Genomic DNA, 23,074 nt, shown 5'->3' on the forward strand with positions numbered 1-23,074 from the left:
CTACATGCGATACACGTAAATTTGTCAATTGGCGCCACTGGGTAATTACACGCCTTTACACCCCATCGAGATTGCAGACGACACGATGAAATTACGATAATGTTTTTTTTTATTTCAATAAATCCTTGTGAATTAATTACTAAAGTATAGTGCTGTTTACTGCTAGTCCAGGCGTAATAAGCCACGCCCGCAAAACCATTATGTGGTCGGCGGGGGTGACTACAGGCGAGTACTTATATAATTATATGACAAAGTAAATTTAGTTTCATTTGTTTTTGCTGTTATAGGTACCTTTTATGAGTACTACTCTTTGGTAGTTTTGTGTGAATTTTGTTTTAATAATGGAACAAACAATATAAATCACACTTTTAAACGATAAACTCACTTACTATACATTATAAATATTATTTACGAAACCTTGTTATAAATTTATTTAACTTTCATTCCTTGGATATTTTCAGTATCTTATATCTATTCTATATTTCTTCTGAGATTCAACTATTACTCGTTAATACATGATGGGTAAAAATAAATTAGGTTCTATAAATTATCATACGATAATATAATTTACAATAAAATATATAATATAGATTATAGGTAACCACTAATCATTAATTAGTATATTCAGGGCCATTCCTAGTTTTTCCAGAGCGGCGCTGAACAAAACAATTTTGCCTGTCGATGTAACAATATATAACAACAGTATTATTACTTACCCGAGAACATATATTTCATATGATTTTAGCCTAATTAATAATTCTCGGTAATTTTCATGTTATTAGGTATTTCATTCTATATGAACATTATTAATAATAATGAAAACCATAGAACTATAGCCTATAGTCTATAAGTATACTGTTTCATTAGAAAGACAAGTACTTCATCAACGACAAGTAAACAATGTTTATTTATATTTATCTATTGGTAAAAGTCGTATAATATGGTTATTATGGCATATAGTATGTATATCCTAATGGTAGTCGGTAGCGACGCGACGGGTGCGTATTATTATACTTATTATTCATAGGTGGGTCGATTTTCACAGATAAAATATGATGAGCACCACATCATTTCATCTGAAAATAATAAATAGGTAATGTCTAATATTATAACGTAGGTATATCGTATAAACATTTATAAAATTTAACTCTGCTTTAACGAATTCGCATACTTTTTAATAATGTGAAAATGAAAAAAAAACGAAATCATTTTTGGAGGATAATGAGAATCATCTCCTTGTGGTGTACTTTGGGTAATGCTATCTTTATATCTATTTTCGGGTAAAAAACCCATGCATTGGCGGTCCGCACTCTAATGTAATAACTAATAAGACACTTTTATCGATAAATCCATTATTATTATTACGATGAATACTATAATACTATTAATTTTTTTATTTAATTATAATTTCATTTACCTATTTAATACTATTGTTGACCCTACCACTATTTTTAATTTAATACTTTTATAGTTTTTTAAATGTTATGCGATATGTATTTGTACAAAATAGTATTCATGTGGCGTATCCAGATCCACATGGGGGTGGTAGTGGGTTGTACCCTTCCGCCTCCTAAATAATAAAGACATTTTCAAACCACGATTCCAATCTATACAATACTCAAAAATCTATTAAACTTACAATATTTATTTTAGTCTTTAGATATATTTATTTATAAATTATAATTACCTTCGACAGAATTTTTAGTCTTTGGCAAATCTATTGCGCCATAACAACTCTACATTTCCTAAGGAAATGTTGGGCCTCTACGTCGTTTGCGCACAGTCTTTCCAAGCCAAGTATTGATACTTAGATACATAGATATATAAATATATAATATTATACTGTATGGTATATAGGTATTATGTGTGCATCTATTTATTTATGTGTTAACGATAGTTATTTATTTATTTACTAACTATAAGATTAAAAACATTTATAAAATAAAACAAACTAGTTTTCATCATGAAGTTAATGCTTTCTGAGAAATTCAATACTTCATCAGACTTTTGACAAAAACGTAAAAGCATATAATATGATAAGTTTTTCCGCCTGTATTAAGTCGATAGACGATAAAACTATGATAATATTATCTTATTACTTAGTTAGTAAAGTTAGTAAAGTTGCCACTTGTCTTTAGTTTTTGTATACTGTATTACTACATGTCTACATAGTACATACCAACATTTGTATGTAGTAGGTACATACTACAGAACAATATAAGTATTAAATGCCTACTAGCTAACGATAAAATATGTTAATAGTTAATATTACGGTTTATCATATTATTATAGTATTATACACATGTGAATAAAAAGTGTGTTGTAAATTGTAACCGCGGTTAAAATAATTCTTTGTTATAAGCGTTATCTATATATACTCGTATAGATAATGTCTATACAATTATATATCGTTAGGTTTAGGTACTATAGTTAGCATTGCAGGTACCTATAGCTATATAAACTATAACTGTCTACTATACTGCTTTATGCCTTTATATACAGTGTCTCACAGAAGAATTTTGAGAGCACAAATCTGTAATTGAGTCATTATATACTATAGATAATCTTACACCTGAGGATCGGCATATCGAAGCCAATGTATACATTAAACATTTTAAAGAGTGGATCACACAAGGATTTGTTAGTTCTTCAAAAACAAATATTTGTTTATTTTTAAAGTGTGCATTATATACACCTAAACTTTTCTAATAATTAATGTATTGATAGAATACCACACATTTTTCATAGACCAATATTTAAACACTCAAAGCAACTATTCTGGCTCACGGAACCTATTCTTCACCATTCTATTCTACTCATCTATAAAAAATATTTCTTGAGTTTTATAATTTAAAATTTTATCATTAAATCTCTGAAATTATAATTTCCTATCAACTAAATTTCGTTTAAATGAAATAATTATTTTTGCAATATTATGTAGGTTGTAGGTATAGGTACGTATAATCAACTATAATTACTAGAATGTTTGTACTTACTTTAACTATCTTGTGTTAAAGTAATATAACTAAATTAATTAATTTTTTATTTACTTTACATCCTTAACTATTTTTTAGAGTAGGTTTGTATCTATAATAGCTCATAATTGTTAGCTCCAACCTATATAGGTATTAATCAATAAACATACATATATATATATATATCGAAAGCTATGTATATATATATATATATATATATATATTAGACATAGCTTTCGATCAGCTTCTGCTTACGTATTCCGTATAGTACGAGTATGATATAAAATATAGTTGTTGTTGGTGGAAGTAATTCTATCGTGGTTTCCGCCCATATAGATTAAATTATACTTAAAGTTTATACACACTAGGAAGTAGACTTTAAGTATAAGGTCTATCCATTGTCCCACGTCGGTTGTGAAAACATACGAAAAAATAATTAATTAACTTAATAGTTGTTGTATCTTCTGTAGAAAGAGTAATAGAGAGTCTATTTTAGTTATAATAATATTTTGTACATCTAAGTTCCACATATAATTTATATACTCATATAATGAGTTAAAAAATTGTGTTTGTATTCTTAAAATTTGAATTGAGTACCTTTCTAAAAAACTAGCATGGAAGTCTCGTGGGGGGAAGAAGAGGCCATTTTCCTCGAGGTTTTTAATTCTGTTTCCCAAACATTTATATTATATTTATATTAACATAATAATGTAATAATGTATAATTTGTACATTTTAAACCTATTTATATATGATATATTCAAAGTTAAGAGCTATCTTTCTAATCGTCGTTTATTTTTTAAATTATCTTTGTCCCCCCTCCCTAGAAAAATGTCTACGGACGTCCATGCAATCTACCCAAATGTAGAACAATTTATTTATAATTAGCTTGGGGTGGTCGACCAAGTACAGCTTTTGAAACTTAATTAACATTGATTTAAATTGCAAAAAAATTTTATTCACCAAATATTTTAATCAATTAGAAAGGCTCTTAAATATAAAAAACTCATACAGGTGTAACTGTTCAAAATATTAATTTATTCGTTGCAATATGTGTGTGCGACATTTAAATGCATTTATTTATTATTATTTATAAATGTATGATATAAATTATACGACCTTTAGAGTTATGATAGTTAGCACTTAGCTATACATTATTATTTTATGATATTTCCTTATCATTTAAGAGTGTTTCGTGAATTTCAAAAACGGTTTTTATCACTGAAATAAAAATTACTTTAGGATTGATCTTATTCCAGGAATTTAATAGATACTTCCTTTTTAACTGCAAGTTATTTGGTATAGCTGTGCGCCTTTGCTAATAAACATACACCTACCTTCAAGAAAAGAAATTAATAATATTTTACAACAAACGATAAGAGTCAAGGGCTACATATTATAATAACAGGTATAAGGATTCCAGATTTATTTTTCTAAAATAAAGGACATTTTAAATCATTCCTAGTAAGTTAAGCTCCCAATACCTTTTTTTCAAAATACAATTTTATATATAGTGTATATTTTTGTTTTTTAGTTGAGTGTCTTATTTTAATTTTTCACATATATATGTGTAACTGTAAAAGTACCCACATTTACCTAAATATATTTTAATATAGTTATGAATATGAAATATAATATAATAATATATTATGCTCTAAGTATATAACGTACATAAATTATTTCTTTGCTATCTGGGTTTATGCGTATATTACATGCAACTTATAAATACTATCAGTACTTATGTGAGAGTACTGTGTTGAGACTAGGGGCCCCATAATTTAGTACGCACTGCAGGGGCCCACCGGGAAAATCCTGATTTCCTGAAAGAACAATATTAAATATTGTATATACCTAGTTAATAAATTAATATGTAAAAAATATACATCAAATACAAAAATATCATTAAATATGCACACTTATGAAAAAAAGGCTAAATATGCAAACTATGCTAAATAAACAGTATTGTTTTAAACTTAAAGTATTATAAACCAAATTTATATATAACTCAGCTATGTTTATCGATAATATTTGTATATAATTATGAGGGGAGCAATGACTTTTGCCAAAATAATTGGAGGGATGGAAAATGTGAATTATAAAAAGTGAAAGGATCCATCCCACCGTGGCTATGTCTTTACATAAAATATATTAATCACTTTCATTTACAAGCGTCGGAAACCCCCGTAGCTCGGGTAAGTTTTTACTGAGACCTAGTGCCGATCTCAAGGTATTTAAAACCATGATTTAAAATCGTGATAAAAATAAAGTAGGCACCTACTATACCTGCCGAATGGTAAACTCCTACAAATGTAGTGTTATCTCCTACAAAAGATAGTGTTAATCCCTACAAAAGATAGTGTTAACTCCTACAAAAAATTAATATCGTATTGCTGTAAAAAATATCAGTCCTGCAATATATTAACACATAAAATAAAAATGGTTTGAAAAAAAAAGTAAAAATGTTAATAAGACAATAGTCAAAATCACATACGTTTAAAATAAAATTTTTTTGAAAAAAATAATTAAAAATTCAATAAAACAATACTAAGTCATAATCATTTACGTATATTTTTATGGAATACTTTAGAGATAAACTCTAAACGTGAAATTTCTCATCGTATATATTTATCTTTTTGATTAAGTATAAATTGATATTTAGAAATAGTTTTTGTCTGTCTGCGTTGTGTTGTATGACTGCTTCTAATTTTAATGTATGTTTCAGTTTGAATATCATTCAAAACTTTCACGAATAAATGGAGATTTGGACGATGATGATAAAAACTACTATTAAATATTGAATGAAATGATTCACATGCATTTGTAGTATCATTAGAAGACCACAATTTTAGAGGAAATAATGAAAACGAAAAAATATAATTTTCAGATAAATAGTCACAATATTGTTGGACTTTATAGTCAGATGGCATATTTTCTAAAAAATCAAATACAATTTAAATACAAAGCATTTTGAGCTTTTCAACTTCAAAATTGTGAATTTAAGTAATATTACCCTATTGTTTAAAGGGAAAAATGTCTATGTAGGAGATTACAATATCTTTGATTTTCAGGTAAAAATTTTAAAAGGTTATTCGTGTAGGAGTTTACATTTGGCCCTATACTTATCCATAATCCATTTTATAGTGTTTTGAGTTTTGATTCTTTGCCTTTGTTATTATACTTTTACGATTACCGAGCAAATAAGTGTTGTTACTTATTGCATTGTTTGATTACACATTGATTTCTAGTTTCTTATCAAGACATTCGAGTAAGTAATATGTATATAGGTATGTATTCATTATTAATAAGTGCATTATACATTACGAATAAAAAAATATCTACTATTCAATTGTTCAGGTACCTATACCTACATAAGATTACAACCATACCATAACGCCCATGAACCTGATTATCATTTATCAATATTGAAAATGTTGGCACAAGTTAAAACTTCCTACGTGGCACGTGTACATGCATTATTTAAGTTTAAATTAAAACCAACAAATTTACTGAAATGTTAAATATTATGTAAATGTTAATATCTAAAAAACGAACGATTTGCGATGAACGGTGTGTGTGTTCAACGATTCATGGACTGATTTATAATATGCAAGCAGGCAGTAGAAATAAATAAATTAGGTTGTGGAAAATATTAAAATTTATAAATCACACTCATTTTTTTACTGACATTAAATAACATGAATGTTCATGTTTTCAACTTTAAATTTTTCCGAGTGTAGGTACCTATACTTTAATATTTCTTAAAAATTAAGTTGATTAATAATAATAAACCGTGTGATAAAGTAATACAATCATATTTATCACAACCAAAAAACCTAATATTAACATTTTATTAATTTGATTAAATATAGACCCAATATGGTTGTTTATAAATCAGTACGTCACAATATAGCAGTATGAGGATTCCAAACAATACATCCATACTCAAGAATGAGGCAAACAAGGGCACAATAAAATACTTGAGCAGACATACTTATAGATTTAGTTAATTAGCTAATCTAATATAAGGCCTAACAATTTAAACACTCTGCAGTAATCAATGTGTTGCTTAAACTCAAGGTTGGGGCCTTGGGGGTGAACTTAGAACCAAGATCTAAAGACTAAAACACTATCAGTTAAGCACAGAATATTTAATGCAATTATAGAGGTGTACGAAAAAACCACTGCAGGAGATTGGATCTTTGAAAATGCAAAAACTTAATACTTTGAAAATATACTAAGTGACAAACCTAGTGTACTAAACCAATCAGAAAACTAATCGATTTTTCAAAGCCAACAAATGGCAAAACCCTTTAGCAGATATAAACTATTAATATACTTGTACAAAGTAAAATATACGTATAAATATCAAAAATGTATAGTCAATAATATTTGATTTTCAAACTATCATAAAAAATTTAAATCACTTTATACTAAAATATTTGAATGCAGTAAGTAATACTTACTTATGAGTTATGACTTAAACCTAACCAAAAGTTCAAGCCTAAGATATTCAAATTAAAAATGTAATTAATTTTTACAGCAAATTAATGTGCACATTTTCGCGATTATGGCAAATTTTAATCGAAATATCTATCTTTAATATGATAAAAAAAATTATAACAATTAATGTTTTTTTCGATAATTTTAATCTCACTTTTAAACAACCAAGCTTGGATTTTTAGGCTTGTTACTTATAAGTTATAGCCAATATAAAACTTAATATAATTTGAAACCACTATAATTACTCTCGAATAAAAAGTAATAACAATGATTTTAAAAAGGGTCAATTCCAATATTTTATTACAAAAATGATAATTACAGGTAATGTGGAATGACATACCTAGCGCGTTTAGTATAATACGTTTTAAAAAATCAATCGGTGAAACGGAATTAGTATTATAAAGACGACAAATAAGACGTATGATATATTTTTATCTGCGATATATGTCGAGGCGGATTCAATTACGTTGCTCGGCGCGCTCGTCGGTATGTATTATATGCATGTACATATTATTATTGCACACGCGTGACGCGCGCAGTTTAAGTGCACGTCCTGACAATCAGTCGCATATTATATAGCTCGCGCGACACTGCGCCGGGCATCATGGTATACGCCGCTGTAACGTATTTTCTCGTCGCGGCCACCGTGGCCGCGTCTTACGGTGCGTCCGGGGCTCGCATACTCGGGGTGTTCCCGCACCACGGGTACAGCCATCACATGGTGTTCTTGCCTTACCTGCGGTCACTGGCGGACCGCGGACACGACGTGTACGTAATTAGCAACTTCGATTCGTCGCACCCGAACATTACCGACATCAGCGTCGAGGGCTCCATGCCCATGTCCAACAACAATGTCACGTTCCCGGGCACTGCCGGGCAGTTCGGCGTCGTCGGCACGTTGATGGACATGTTTTACCTATACGAGTTGGCCAAGTCCACGGAGGGCCTGTTCGACGTGCCGGCCGTCCGGCGTTTGCTCGACGATCGGACTGTGTCATTCGATCTGGTCATCGCCGAGCACTTTAACAGCGAGCTGCCGCTCGGTTTTGCTGCTAAGTACCGAGCGCCTGCTATCTTACTCAGCAGCTGTCCGCTACTGCCGTGGACGATGTCCTTGGTTGGTCAGTCACAACATACGGCATACCGACCGTCCGTGTTCAGCGGCCTGCCGGAACGCATGGACCTCGTTCAGAGGCTGACCAACACGGCTGTAGCGATCGTGTCCGCTGCTGCGTTTCGGCTGTTGCACCGGCCCTGGAGCCAACGGACGTTGAAAAAACGCTTGGGCGTGGACGTGTCCCTGGACGAGTTGGCGTCCAACGTCAGTCTGGTATTGGTCAACACGCACTGGTCCTTAAACGGGGTGTCACCGACCATGCCTGCTGTTAAGGAGACCGGTGGGATGCACCTCATGCCGCCGAAACACTTGCCTATCGTTAGTATATACTTGTATTTTATAATATTATGTATTATTACAATAAATCGACTTGTACATTGTAGTAAAGTGAAATCTTTTTACTTCAATAATAGTTATATTATGTTTAATGCTTGTGAATACCCACACCGATATAATATAGATAGGTACTTGTCATTATCGAGATTTCCAATATCCCAAATATCATATTATATGCCAAGATGTGCATTATGATTGAAGTACTAATTTAAATACTTATGCTATATACAGTATAGGATAAATATATAGGCATATGTTATCTAGGTATTGTATGATAATGATAGATGAACCAACTGCGCTATTTTACATTTTTCTCGAACTTGTCGGAAAATATTATTCTGTGCGAATATTAGAAGAGTTAAGAGTAAATAATATTCAATGATATAGACATATAGTGCGCAAGGTACTCTATTAACTATTTAAGAGGTAAATTAAATTGATACTTCCAGCTGTATTGTGTATTAATATATTTTTATAAAATACTTAACGATGATCGATAGGTATTCGTGGCTGGTAGTGGCAATAATGCCAATAATATTGCGTAACAATGTTATGTAATACGGTCAAAAGGACTAAGGAGCGTAACTATAAAATCTAATTATAAAAAATGAGACAATTTTCGATGCAGGAAAATTATGCATGATTATATGTATAGATAAACAATTCATAATATCGTACAATTTAAAAACCAAAGTGTGTTACTTCATGTAAGAAAATAAAGATTATACCCCGATGTTTAAGGATCTATAAAAACTATTGATTTAATTTAAAAAAATATTATTTTATTTTATATTGCCAATATTGCTGGCATATTCATAGTTGACTAATTATATCTACATACTTTTGAAATTGATTTATAGTGTATTCAATTCATTTTAGAAAAAAATTACAAAATTCATTGTAGAAATAATTTTTTTTCTTAAAATAGTGATTAAACAATACATGCATGGTCAAAAATATAAAATAGTTAAGTTCTATTGACTTTAAGTATAAATATACTAAATATAGTTTAAATATACTATACGCCTAACACACTGCAAAGCAATCCAATATATATATATGTATATGAAGAAATTTGCATGGCCAAAAATTCTTTAATAAATAGACCTTGTCATAAATTAACGAAAAAATCTAGAAATGTATTGTTGACTTTATATTTTTAAGAATAATATATAATGTAATAGGAGATAGGTAGTTATCTATCTAGTTAAGATAGTTACTGGTTGTATATATTTTATATCAAGAATGAACTGTAAAGAGTGTGTGAGTGTGAAGACTGAACTACTGCAGTAGTACTATTTTACATTAATACATATAAACAGTAGCTCACATCTTAAGGTATCAATTTATCATACCTAATAGACGATTGCTTGTTTGAGTCAAATAATCTTATACAATCTCATAAGGAAAATGAAGATTAAAATGTACCTAAAACAATGACGTAATTATATTTTTATCGTTAGTAATTTATACGCTTGTAGCCCATCTATATTATGCAGTGTGCATAAAAAAATATTTAATTATATTATTGCAGATATGTATGTGAAACATAATAGTATGAACAACGAAAAAGTATTAATAGGTTTAAGGTGTATAAGTATTAAAATGCAGGCGATAATAACTAATTACCAAATAATTACTAATAATAGTGATAAGAAAATGTACTGCAGTAACTCATGCATACAATTGAGGTTATAATATTATTTACATTTAATTGAACTCTAGAAAATGTTACGAGCAAATTAAAATCTTTTGCTCAAATTAAAATAAAATACGTGTAATAATTAATAAAATATTGAATACATTAATTTTATCGTAGGAGATTATACATTTACATGGAAATGCGCAAATATCCTAAATATTTTAGGGGGTACCACCACCCCAAATCAGTTTTTAAAAATGATATATGTATCAATAATAGTACTATTTCTTGAATTTGGGAGACTTGGCAGAAAGTTGGGGGAACTTTAAGTCAATCTATTTTTGCTAATTTAAATACCTACCTTAGCTGCTTAATATAATATAATGTAATATAATAACTAGTAAGTTATTAGTAGTAACCAATAATTATTATTAAAAATAATTATCATTATTAAGTCATTATATATTATGAGTATACAACAATATCAGTTGGAATTTGGATTTTTTTAATTTTAAGATGGAGAGAAATATGCTTCCGATATCAGATTAATTGTTTGATATTGTAAGTTAGGTATATTGTATTCAATGAGGCATTACAGTATGTGTGTATTATATTTTATTCACAATGTTAATTTTTAATTATGAGAGTATTATTTTTCATTCAGATTTTTTTTATTAGAGTTATAAGCTCCCAGATCCAAAAAAAAATACTGAAGTCACAGTTAGGTTAGGTTAGGCGATATTTATATCACACTAGCTGATCCCGTTCACTTCGTTTCCCGACAATAATGACGACTCTATTATAATTTATGAGACTAGCTTGTGATATTGCGAGTAGTATATTATCAGGTTGGCAATCAACCTGTGGTGGACGATGGGGCCCCACTAGGTACATACTTTATATGAATAATATTTTTTATTTTTGTTTACTTTTTATTTTGACTGTGGACAGAAAATACAATTTGCTACCAAAAACCGCCCTGAAAGGACAAACTCAAAGCATTTTTAGTTTATACTGCTCTTAAAAGTGACGTCAGTGTAAAACAAACACATTCATCTCTCTGCTCAAAATTTAAACATAGGTATAATGAGGTATAACTCATTTAAGTTTCATGTAGGTACCTATACGACATAGTTACTTTTTAAAATTACTGTGAATGAATAGTTATGAATAATAAAGGTAAGATTATAATTATTATATTGTTATTATTCATGAAGTACTTACCAGGTATTTGTTTCGGGAAACAAAATAATAATTTACAAGTTATTCATATTCTTCTTATATAGCAATATAGCATATTATTATATTAATATATTTCAAAAAATATAACTTCTTCTGTATACTTCGTGACAAATACACTTCCATTCTATAGTATCTTCGTATTATTTTAAATTTTGAACAATAATAAAGCTCAATTTATTTACTGAAAATATGAGTTAAGTAATAAAAAACAATAATGAACAGTTTTTTATCATCGAAAATAATCAGACTTATTTTGAAATCGACCAAATATAACTAAAGTTGACACATATATACAATTTATCTATTTAAAAAGTAACTTAAATAATTAAAAAAGGTTGAAAGCATGTCTAGAACAGAAACTTGATTTCAAAAAATAATTAGGTAAAGATACTTATTCTATTTATTAGCCTTAACTAAATTGTTTGTCACCTACTAATTTAGATAGTTTTAAAGAGTCTCGAAAGTTCTTTTCGCTTCAAACGTGTATTAATTAACAAAAATATAATTACTATAAAATTCATGGCTTAAATCCAAAAAAATAATATTGTTTACTGTTATATACGAACATCAAACGCTATGATCGATTGAATATTTAACGTTATAACGAATTTAAACGTTATTAAATGTATGCGTTTAAATGTTTATACAATTTAAGAGTCTTTCACTTTTGAGTTTAAACGCTACAAAACGTTAAAAACAAGTTCTTCTTTTCCTCGTTCAGTCAAGTGTCAGCAATATATACCTATATAATATATAAATTAATTAAAATATACGTTTTTTTTTTTTAATTATCTTCTTGAAATGCAATATGATAGCTCGCCAATTATTGTAGTTTATCTTAAATGATATACATATAGTTAACATTACAATATTAAATAAGGAAACCTAAAATATAGGTACCTAAGTAATAAAAAAAAAATTAACTAATCAAAATAATTGGCATATTATTATGTGTACATTTTATAAATATTTTTTTTATTATTGTGTAAATAATTAAATTGTTCAATCCGTTAACTTAACACTATATCTAGTGATGATATGCCTACCTATAACCTATATATCTGTATTCATAGTAAATCTAAGACGAGTACTATTCGATACACTATACACGTGGTTTTTTGAACGATCGTTTTATACCGATACGTACTGTTACAATCAAATTAATTGTTTCTTAATAATGTTGAAAGTTTATGAAATACACACGTATAAACATGTATAAATGCGTAATCGTACAAGCTAAAAAATCTAAAAAGAGTCATGATTCAAAATAATGCATTTATTTTCCAAAAAACGAAAAAAACATGAATAATCCCTAATCCCTATATACTATACGAGTGGAGGGGTAAAGGACTAAGCGACCCAGAGTGCGCAGCGCAGTTTATGGAGTTTTAATCGTGCGACTCATTTCGTTATCAGAAGCGGAGTTTGGTATCCTTATTCTAGACCGGCGGTTCCTAACCGGAGGGGGGGATATAGTGATGATGGAATTACGAAAATAATTGTGTTATTTTACAATGTGTAAAATTGAAATCACTTTATAAGTTATCAGATTATCCGCGGGTATCATTAACAATTATATATTAGGTATAACGATAGAGTCGATAGACCGAGATATTATTTATACTTGTTAATATTTTTGTTTTGTATTCAATATTTTTTTCTTATACTTCATATTATTACTTCGTAAGTTGATTTCTAATACATTTTTAAAATGATGATAATAATAAAAGTAAATAGTAGTATATTGTATAATATATATTTATTATGAGTGTTTTATTTGTACCACTCACAAAAAAAAATTCACCTAAACTCTAATTTAAGGGGGGGGATGAGATTTTAATAAATTTAAAAGGGGGCGTAGAATGAAAAAGGTTGGGAACTACTGTTCTAGCCTCTTGTCTTCATATGGGTCCTAACATCTAGCATACCAGTGGCGTAATTTGGTCTTGTTTGTGGTGGGCGGGGAGCCGGGGAATATGAAATGTTTGTAAATTTCGCCAATTACCCCCCCCCCTCAATTTCTTTTTAAAATCAAATAAGCTCCTCTAAATCTTAGTATACATTTAAATAAATAATAACATAATTTTTAGATACTCACATTTACATTTAAACATTAGCTTTAAATCATTAATCTTACAATTAAAATGCTTTGCACATAAAACGTAAAATATTTATTTTTATCAATTCACGACTTATGTGTAATATGTGGTACTGTAGTGTATTAATGCCTAATGTATTATACTGTCGACAAGACGTATTTTTGATGTGGCCATATCGATTCTTTGTAATATCCGACGGCGTTACTGTTTACTTTGTAAGAATGTATTGAATTCAGTTTCTAAGTGAGCTATGAGAATTTTTTATCAACGCTACAATATTATATATGCAAACCTTGCTAAAAAATTGAACTATCGTGTAATACAAACATAAATAAAAATGTTCTTACCATCAGGGCATCAAATTTCATAATATAAGGTCGATAGTTATAAATATAATTAATGGCTGTATAAGTTGTAATAATAGCCCTGCTATACATAGATACTCAACAATCAGCGTTCTTACATTTTATATTAATGATATAAACAATAAACATTTACAAACATTCTTGCTAAGAAAACAATGATTACCGCATACACGTTTAAATTAAGTTTAAACGCTTCATTTAATGATGTACCTATCAATCAACATTTACAAGTAGCTATATATTTTCTGACTTCTTACATTTCTATCAAGGATCCACTCAAATACCTACCTGGTTAGCTGGTAGCTATGTACGTAAATTGATTGTAAACCAACTCACCACACATCAAACAATCACATTAATTTTAGCGAGCGACAGTAGATTGATTGCAATTACTAAATTGATATCGTAAATTTCTGATCATATCTTATATAAATTAATTCCTATCATTCGTTATTCGTATTTATCAACAACTTACTATAATACAATAATAACCTTACCGTAATAGTTCCATATTTATGGGGAGGAGAGTCCATTAAAGATAATAAAAAATATCATCTTATATATTATCTAAGGAATCGATAGGATTTGAATTATAGACCTTATACTACGTGATACTACTATAATTGATAAGTCTTAGAACTGTGTACCTATATCTAACAGGATTATGAGCGGCGGTAAAACATCTCCGGTGATTGGCCTTCTTAACGAAAAAGTATAGTGATGTAGCTTTGTCTTAACGACAAAATACATATAAAATATTAAATATGTTGCGAGCGTCGCCAAGCCGACAAACCGTTTCACCTAACCTAACCGCTTATCATAAAATAACGATAAAAAGTTGACAATTTACATCAGCAAATGTTTAGTAGGTCCGGTTTTGCTTAAAAAAAGTTGAATTGCCCATAACTAAAAAAATTAAAAATTAGACCAACCCTTTAAAGAGGTATTTTCATCACTTAAAAGGTATATTTTCATGACAAATTCCGGCAGATAAAAGATAAATCATTATGAACTCCGAAAAGGTTTTTTTTGGAATGTAATAAATTTAATTTCTATTAGTATACATTGTCATAGGCGGAGATCTTGTGAAATATTAAGGGGGATAAAACCTAACTCATGTGTCTAAAAATAAAAATGACTTTAAAAGTGAATTTGATGAACTTATAAAAGATTTGGATGTGTTAAATTCTAATAACTGGCCTGATAATGTTGATATTCTGTATGGAGATGACTGTGTTAGAAGATTAGTTACAAGGTTTCATTTAGATGAAAAAACTACGATCCGAGGATTCCGTGAGTCTAAAGGTAGGTACAAAAGATTCCTCACAAATAAACTATCTACATCCTCTTTTGACTGCAGTCAGAACAATTCCAATTTCTTCCTCTGAATGTGAGAGATCATTCAGTGCAATAAAAATATAATTACATCAAAAAGAAATGCTTTGACTACAGGGCATATATCTTCATTAGTTTTCATTAACTGTATCGGACCTCCCATTCAACTGTTCAAACTAGATCGTAATACGTCGAAAGCTGGATAAAAAGTAGAAAAAGAAATTCTGATGAAGTAAACTGTCCTAAAAGAACTTCTAAAAATGAAGATAGTTCATATGTAAACGTGTGGACCTTATTTAATAATTAATACGTAGTTTCTTTTTTTTCTTTTTTTTTTGTAGAATAATTAATTAAAATAATGTTTAAAAAAAATAAGGAATAAACAAGTGTTTTTTTTCTATTAAAATATTTTTGTATAGTACATTTAATGATTTTTTGGGAATATGGGTGGCTGAAGGTGGGTGTGAGGGGCTTTGCCCCCACGGTAATGTGATAGTTAATTTTGTGTGGAACACTCATTCGTCAAACATCCTCTGAGTCCCCCTTCTGGTTTTTTTCCAAATCAAGCACTGTATATATATACATATATAATACTGTATCATATAGTATCTATACATAAAACGTAATTTTGTAATGTGCCTAATGCCCTAATGATATAATGGATGTGCATTAATTATGTACTTACATAATATTGACTACTAATTAGAAAAAATGAATAAATTATAAAATATATAGAAGATATTATTATCTGTGGTATACTGGTATTGCATTCATAACAGCTAAATACAAATTACTACAATGTTCCTCATAAGCAGCTGTGCTTACTGAAACTTAAAAATTTCAAAAATACTTATTATGAACATTTTTTATAATGGACAGAACATATATTATTGTCAAGTTCCAATTTTGACAAAATTAAATAGGTACCTTCAAAACGAAAAATAAAAATTTTTTTTATAATTATTCAACAAATATTTAAGACTTGATACTTTTCAAAATTACGTATATAATATATATACATCAATATTTATAATTACTAAAAACATCAAAATATTTAAAGTATTCAGATTAATTTTAAACTGTTTTTATAAAGTATACAAACGTTTAATTGGCAATTCACACTATTCACATTATTCACACTACCTATCCACGTTATGTCAGTATTGACTAATAAGTTAATGTATGTGGGGAAGGCGACCAATACACCCGCTCCTACTAGAGTACGTACCTGTATCAAATATATATATATTATAAGACAATTTAGAGACCATGTACCACAACATAGTTAACATTTCAAGTATAGAACTATAGAACTACTAGGCGCTGTAGTTAACATATTTGAGCCAATGAACTTGAATAAATCATACAATCATACTATTTTAATTGTAGTACATTACTTAGTAAGTACCCATTACATACTTGAATTTATGGATATGGCCATGCATACGATTCCATCAATTAAGTGTATTAATTAATAACTAATCAATATTTAAACTCTTACAAGTGATAAGTTTGAAATTAAACCATTTCTGAAGAAAATTGTGTTAGAATTTTCAGAGGCATAGCCAGGATTTTTTTTCGGGGGTGGGTTTGATCAATTTTTTACACAGTGGTGGTTTAGTTTTTGATCGAATACCATAGACCATTAAAATAATTTTTAAGTTTTATTAACATTTCGGGGGGGGCTGTAGCCCCCTCAGCCTCCCCCCTGGCTACGCCACTGAGAATTTTCATAAAAAAATGTGTATACTGGCATTTAACAATATGGTATACCTATGTCCTATATGGCTATATATACAGCATATTATCGTTTAAAATAAATGTTGTTATCCATAAAATCAACTAAAAATTGCTAAAATGTTTTATTCTAGAAGACGTCTTATACCAAGTTGTTATTTGTTAACGCAACGGCTTAATCTTATCTTTTATAGAGCTAATTTAATTGATATACGTATACCTACGCCTTCTAATTAATAATTTACCTATATAGGCATGAAAATACAAAATATTCATTCATTAAGTTATTCATTAGTCGGTGATTAGCAATAATGAGTCTTGTTGTTTTGTTCTTATCTGACTCAATATACGATAAAACTATGTATTTTAGTGGATCATTTTAATATAGTTGCATGTATATTATACATAATATAGGTATGGTTAACATTTTCCTAACTTACTAAATATTGAGCTTAATGTTATTGACTAAAGTACCTAGTAAAATATATAATAGCACTTAACTATTGTAATTTATTTTATAAATTTTAATCTTATTAAGTTTTTTTATCTTTAAAATACAAGAGTGTTCAATGTTCAAACATTATATTATAGAATATTCTAACTAATAATATTTAATAAACTAGATATAACTACACCTAAAATGATTGTTTTATTTGTAACAGTAATTATTAGTGTAGCAGTAGTTTCTCCAGTAGACTCAGCAAACATCTTAGCTGTGTTTCCTCATTAAGGCTTAAGTTATGATTTGGTTTACCCTCCATGGATTCAAGGACTTGCAAGTTACAAGTCAAGGACACAGCATCACTATTATAAGTAATTATACGACAGAATATCCAAACATAAATAATATATTAGTTAAAGGAGCAATGCCTATTTCCTGCAATAACAAAAAAATATATCTCCCATTTCGAAGGCAATCAAATTAAAGAAATACAAAGTAATATCATTTAGGTTTTTTTAAACAGTCCTTAAAAATTTGATTTAGAAATTAGAGGACATTTTAATGACGAATAATTGTTGGGTTTTGCATTAAAGTTCGACATACATTTTATATTTCTGAATAGTTGCAACTTTTTGCCATGGAATCAGCATGCGATTCAACAGTCATATTCGTTAGCCAATAATATACTTTCAATGTTGTCTATCCTAAAACCAAAAATTCATTTTTATAGCAAAAGTATTAAATACAATTTATCATACAGCAAAACTATTTGGTTTTAAATGTTGTATCGGACGACGGATAAGAAACGGAGCAAACATCAAACAACATTTTAACATTGAAATTTCATTATATCCGTATATTTTGAAAACTAATTTGACTATGATTAAGACTAACTTCACAATGTTTGAATCTAAACCGTTAGAACCAGTTTTTGTGGAAATCGGTGGGATACACATTACACAATAGAGTCAATACAGTCATTGCATATAATAGAAGTACTATGTTTACGCTTAAGTACCTATCTAATTTTTGTTATCATGATGATAGTTTTTATTTCAATAGAACATTTACAACCAATCATTAAATCATGGCATTATTAATTACTGATTAGGCACCTACTAAATATTTTAATACGAAATAAAAATCATAATTTATAAAACCCAAGTCGGTTGAGTTATAATATAGTTTTAATAGTTATTATATGTTTTTATAATCAGTTAGTGTTTTGATAAAAAAAAAACGATAGGTGTTTTTTTTTTCTAATCAATAGATTAATAAAAGTAGATAATTTTCTTCCAAAATATGAATATGTTTGTATTCCGGTAGACCGGTAGACCGGTAGACGGTAGTGTGTTCAAATACAATCGACATGGAAATGATTAATTGCAACTCATATATTGTAATTTTACAATTGTTTATTCTTTCGTTTTTCAAAGAAGCTTTATGTGCAGACATTCTAGGTGTATTTCCGATCGAAGCCCCTAGTCATCAGATCATTTTCGACTCTTACATGTCCGAACTTCATCGCCGCGGCCATAATGTGACGGTGTATTCACATTTTCCAGACATTGCCTCCGAACAATACAAGCGAATACAAATCAGCAATACGTCATCTGTATTGGACCCAAGCTACGTGACTATGGATCATATGTATTCGCCATCAACTTTAAATAGTTATAAGCACATGTTTCATATCGTGAGCAACGGAGAAAAATACACACAGTCTGATGCACTGCGTCAACTGTACGATCAGCCAGAAGACGCTTACGATTTAATTGTGACCGAAACATGTAACACTGACCTATACCTGGCGTTGATAGATCGATTCAAAGCCCCGTTCATTGCGTGGACTACGTCCCCGTTATTTGTGTGGTCTGCCGATCGCATGGGGGCGTCTACTCATCCTGCGTACATACCAGTACTGATGACAACGTACGGACCGCACATGAATTTCGCAGAACGGATTTATAACACACTGATGCGATCAGTAGCTTTTTATAAATATTATACGGGATCGTCGATATCCTCTCAGAAAATCGCTTCAAAACGTTATAAAGATTCATCACATTTAGATCAGTTAGTGTTGAGGACAAGCTTGTTGTTTGTAAACACATACCATGCTTTGTGGGGCAGTAGGCCTCTACCACAAAACGTTGTCGAAGTAGGAGGTCTGCACGTAAAACCGCCAAAACCTCTGCAAGAGGTTTGAATACAAACAAAATAAAAATAACATTGTTTAACACTAATATTTTGTTGAATTGTCTTATGATGTATTATCATATAGTTAATAATTCAGTTATTTTTACACATATATATAGGACATACAGAAATATATCGATGAAGCTGAGGACGGAGTAATTTATTTCTGCATGGGCAGTTTATTACGAGGTGAAACTTTTTCAGCTGAAAAAAGACAAATGTTCTTAAATGTCTTCAATAAAATTCCACAACGAATTCTGTGGAAATGGGAAGGAGAACTACCAGGAAAACCGTCCAATGTAATGATTCGCAAATGGATGCCTCAACGAGATATATTAGGTACGTAAATTAATTATACATGTATACGCAAATGTACGGTTTGTACTGCAGCAATTTTAAATTTTAAATTAAATTTGTGGTATGATTTATTGTATTACTTAAATTTAATAGCATAATATTATTGTATATAAACAATGTTTTTTTTATTTATGTACAGCTCATCCCAATGTTAAGTTATTTATATCTCACGGTGGCCTATTGGGAACTACCGAAGCTGTGTATGAAGGTGTTCCAATTTTATCAATGCCAATTTTTGGTGATCAAATGACAAACATCAAAGCTGTTGTAAGCAAAGGAGGTGCAGAGATGATGAATTACGGAGATTTGAATGAAGATGAAATTTTTACAAAAATAACATCCATGCTCACAAATCCGAAGTAAGTTAATCGTTTTATAATGTTTGATATTACGGGTCGTGGTCCACCTGCAGTAATACGTCAATAATTGTTATGAGTCAATGAGTCATTATGACTTTATGATTGTAATTGGCAATGATAAGTATGCACTACATATTCATAATATTTATTAATTTGTTAAATATAGATACAGACAAAAGGCTAAAGAGTTGTCAGAAGCTTTTCGTGATCGACCAACGTCTCCTTTGGAAACTGCAGTATATTGGACAGAGTATGTCATCCGACACAAAGGGGCGCCGCATCTTCGGTCTGCCGCCGCCGGTATGCCATGGTACCAATACTATTTAATCGATGTATTGGTTGTAATTGTCCTATCTATAACAACAATTTTCGTGTTACTTTACTACTTAATTATTAAAGTTATTTTAAGATTGTTAAATAAAAAATCTAAAGAGAAACAATCTTAATAATAAAGGGAATTTTGAATATGCTAAGTAAAAAAAAAAAAAATAGTGATTACCTTCTTATTATATATTTATATGTGCTGGGTATACATAAGTAAGTATCTTAAGTATCTATATTGAATTTTGGATGTCGAATAGAAGGATGTGTAGGTAATTACTAATTAGTTACTAATTAAGTACTATTTTATATACTATAAATTTACCATGAATTTAACTAGGTATAAAATTATTTTAATTTTTTGTTTTATTGTACTACAAATACATGTATAAAATGTTTACAAATATAATTATAATTTATAAATAACCTATAAGGCTGCCAGTAATAATGTATTATGCTTATGGTTTAACGCTGTTTAAGTATACTCAAGACCCAAGAGCGCCCACGGTGGCATGCCCCCGCTATTTATTTTAGTTAATATAAATTGTTTTATTGTAATATAACTTGTAAAAAAAAAAACAATTAACTTGGTGACGCTCTGGTATACAGACAGTACAGTAGGTTACAAGTAGGTCACTGTAATGGATGGTGTTAAATTTGAATTCAATGATATAGTATCATTGTATACGAAAAACAATTATAGGATATGGTTTGCGGGTATAGTTTGAATTAATATGATTTTCATATTAAAATATTTTTATATCATAGTATACTTTACAAGTTTCAAGTACCTATGAATAATATTTTTAAATTACAACAATATAACTAAAATCTTTATTCTTGGTTATTTGATATGTAATTTCGTCAAAAATTTAACTTATAATAACCATACAAAAACCTGTGTTTATATATTTTTTGGATTTTTTTGGTTACAGAATTAACTACTTACGAGGAACATTGTTTTAAATTTTCAATTCTTAACTATAAAAGTTGAACGTTTTATATATTTTAAGCTACAAAATAAATTATAAATTTGAATTTAAATGCCTATAAAAAAAAACTCGTGACTATGTATTTTGAATGTTTTTTAACTACTGTTTTAACAATATATCAAAAAACTTGTAATTCATTTTTAAGCCCTTGGACAAAACGAATACAATTTTATTGACATTAATCTAAAAAAAAAACTAAAAAAATTTAAAACTGAAAATGTCAGTAAACAGCTCAAAACAAATAAAAATTGTATCAAGTATAGGGAATGTTAAAATAAACATTTGGTGTAAATTTCAACTTTCAAGTATCTACAGTTATTCGTATTTGAATTACAACAAAATAAGAAAACCGTTCCATGAAAAGTCGAAATTATAAAATAATGATATAATAAGATAAATAAATAAACGAATATAATATAAAATAATAATAATATAATAATTAATAAATATAATATTCAATGTGTTGTGAAAATTTAAACTTCAAACGCTTATAAAAAGTTATAGGCTATAACTTCAAAAACAATGGTTTCCGAAAATTGGTTTTTGCACTATCGTTCTTAACTTATTAAAATACGTAAGTTTCAAAAATGAAATTTAAAAAAAATGCTGGAATAAATTTATGTCAAAAATGTAAATATGTTTTAATAAAAAATATTACAAACAATGCCCGTGGTATTCACAGTGATGACTGATGAGATTAGGTAATGAGCGGCCAGGTCACTCACATGTTACACTGGCTTGGACTGTTTAAACTAAATTGAGTACCTTAACTTCTACTTACCAATTTTTAAATTTTACCAATCTATTGAGCGTTAAAAACCACACATTTTGAAAAAAAATTTTTTAAATATTCAATTATAAATATTTTTCTTTAAAGCCGCGTTACGAAAAAAATGTACCTTTTGAAGTTTTTCATCAGTAACTTCAAAACGAAGTCCGTCTGACCTTTTTTATTGATACAATTTTGAACTCCAGCCAACTCAATTCTTATCTATCTGCAGCTGTAGGAAAACTTTATGTGCCCGATACGGTGTAGTCACACAGATCTCCACTCTCC

At 29.1% G+C, this 23,074-nt stretch overlaps 1 protein-coding gene across 3 annotated transcripts; it reads left to right on the forward strand.

The window, feature by feature from the left end:
* The first annotated feature begins 7,984 nt into the window (after window positions 1–7,984).
* LOC111038689 (UDP-glucuronosyltransferase 2B15-like) lies at window positions 7,985–21,604 on the forward strand. 3 transcript variants are annotated; one of them, XM_022321899.1, is made up of 5 exons: window positions 17,964–18,160; window positions 19,241–19,992; window positions 20,108–20,327; window positions 20,485–20,704; window positions 20,871–21,604. In XM_022321899.1, exons 1-5 carry the CDS (start codon window positions 18,088–18,090, stop codon window positions 21,148–21,150), a joined length of 1,545 nt encoding a protein of 514 aa, XP_022177591.1. In that variant the 5' UTR covers window positions 17,964–18,087; the 3' UTR covers window positions 21,151–21,604. The 3 variants fall into 3 exon arrangements, with proteins under 3 accessions (XP_022177590.1, XP_022177591.1, XP_022177589.1); XM_022321898.1 differs by lacking the exons at window positions 17,964–18,160; window positions 19,241–19,992 and adding an exon at window positions 7,985–8,909; XM_022321897.1 differs by lacking the exon at window positions 17,964–18,160 and having other exon boundaries at window positions 19,012–19,992.
* Window positions 21,605–23,074: the final 1,470 nt, after the last annotated feature.

This window comes from Myzus persicae, unplaced genomic scaffold (genome assembly GCF_001856785.1).
Source record: "Myzus persicae strain clone G006 unplaced genomic scaffold, MPER_G0061.0, whole genome shotgun sequence".
Lineage (NCBI taxonomy): Eukaryota > Metazoa > Arthropoda > Insecta > Hemiptera > Aphididae > Myzus > Myzus persicae.

Excerpts from the sequence above, each read along its gene's own strand:
- LOC111038689 (XM_022321897.1), top strand. The coding sequence starts at position 19,159 with ATGGAAATGATTAATTGCAACTCATATATTGTAATTTTACAATTGTTT. Across the intron at positions 19,993-20,107 it reads CGCCAAAACCTCTGCAAGAG|GACATACAGAAATATATCGA; the intron begins GTTTGAATACAA and ends ACATATATATAG. Across the intron at positions 20,705-20,870 it reads TCCATGCTCACAAATCCGAA|ATACAGACAAAAGGCTAAAG; the intron begins GTAAGTTAATCG and ends TGTTAAATATAG.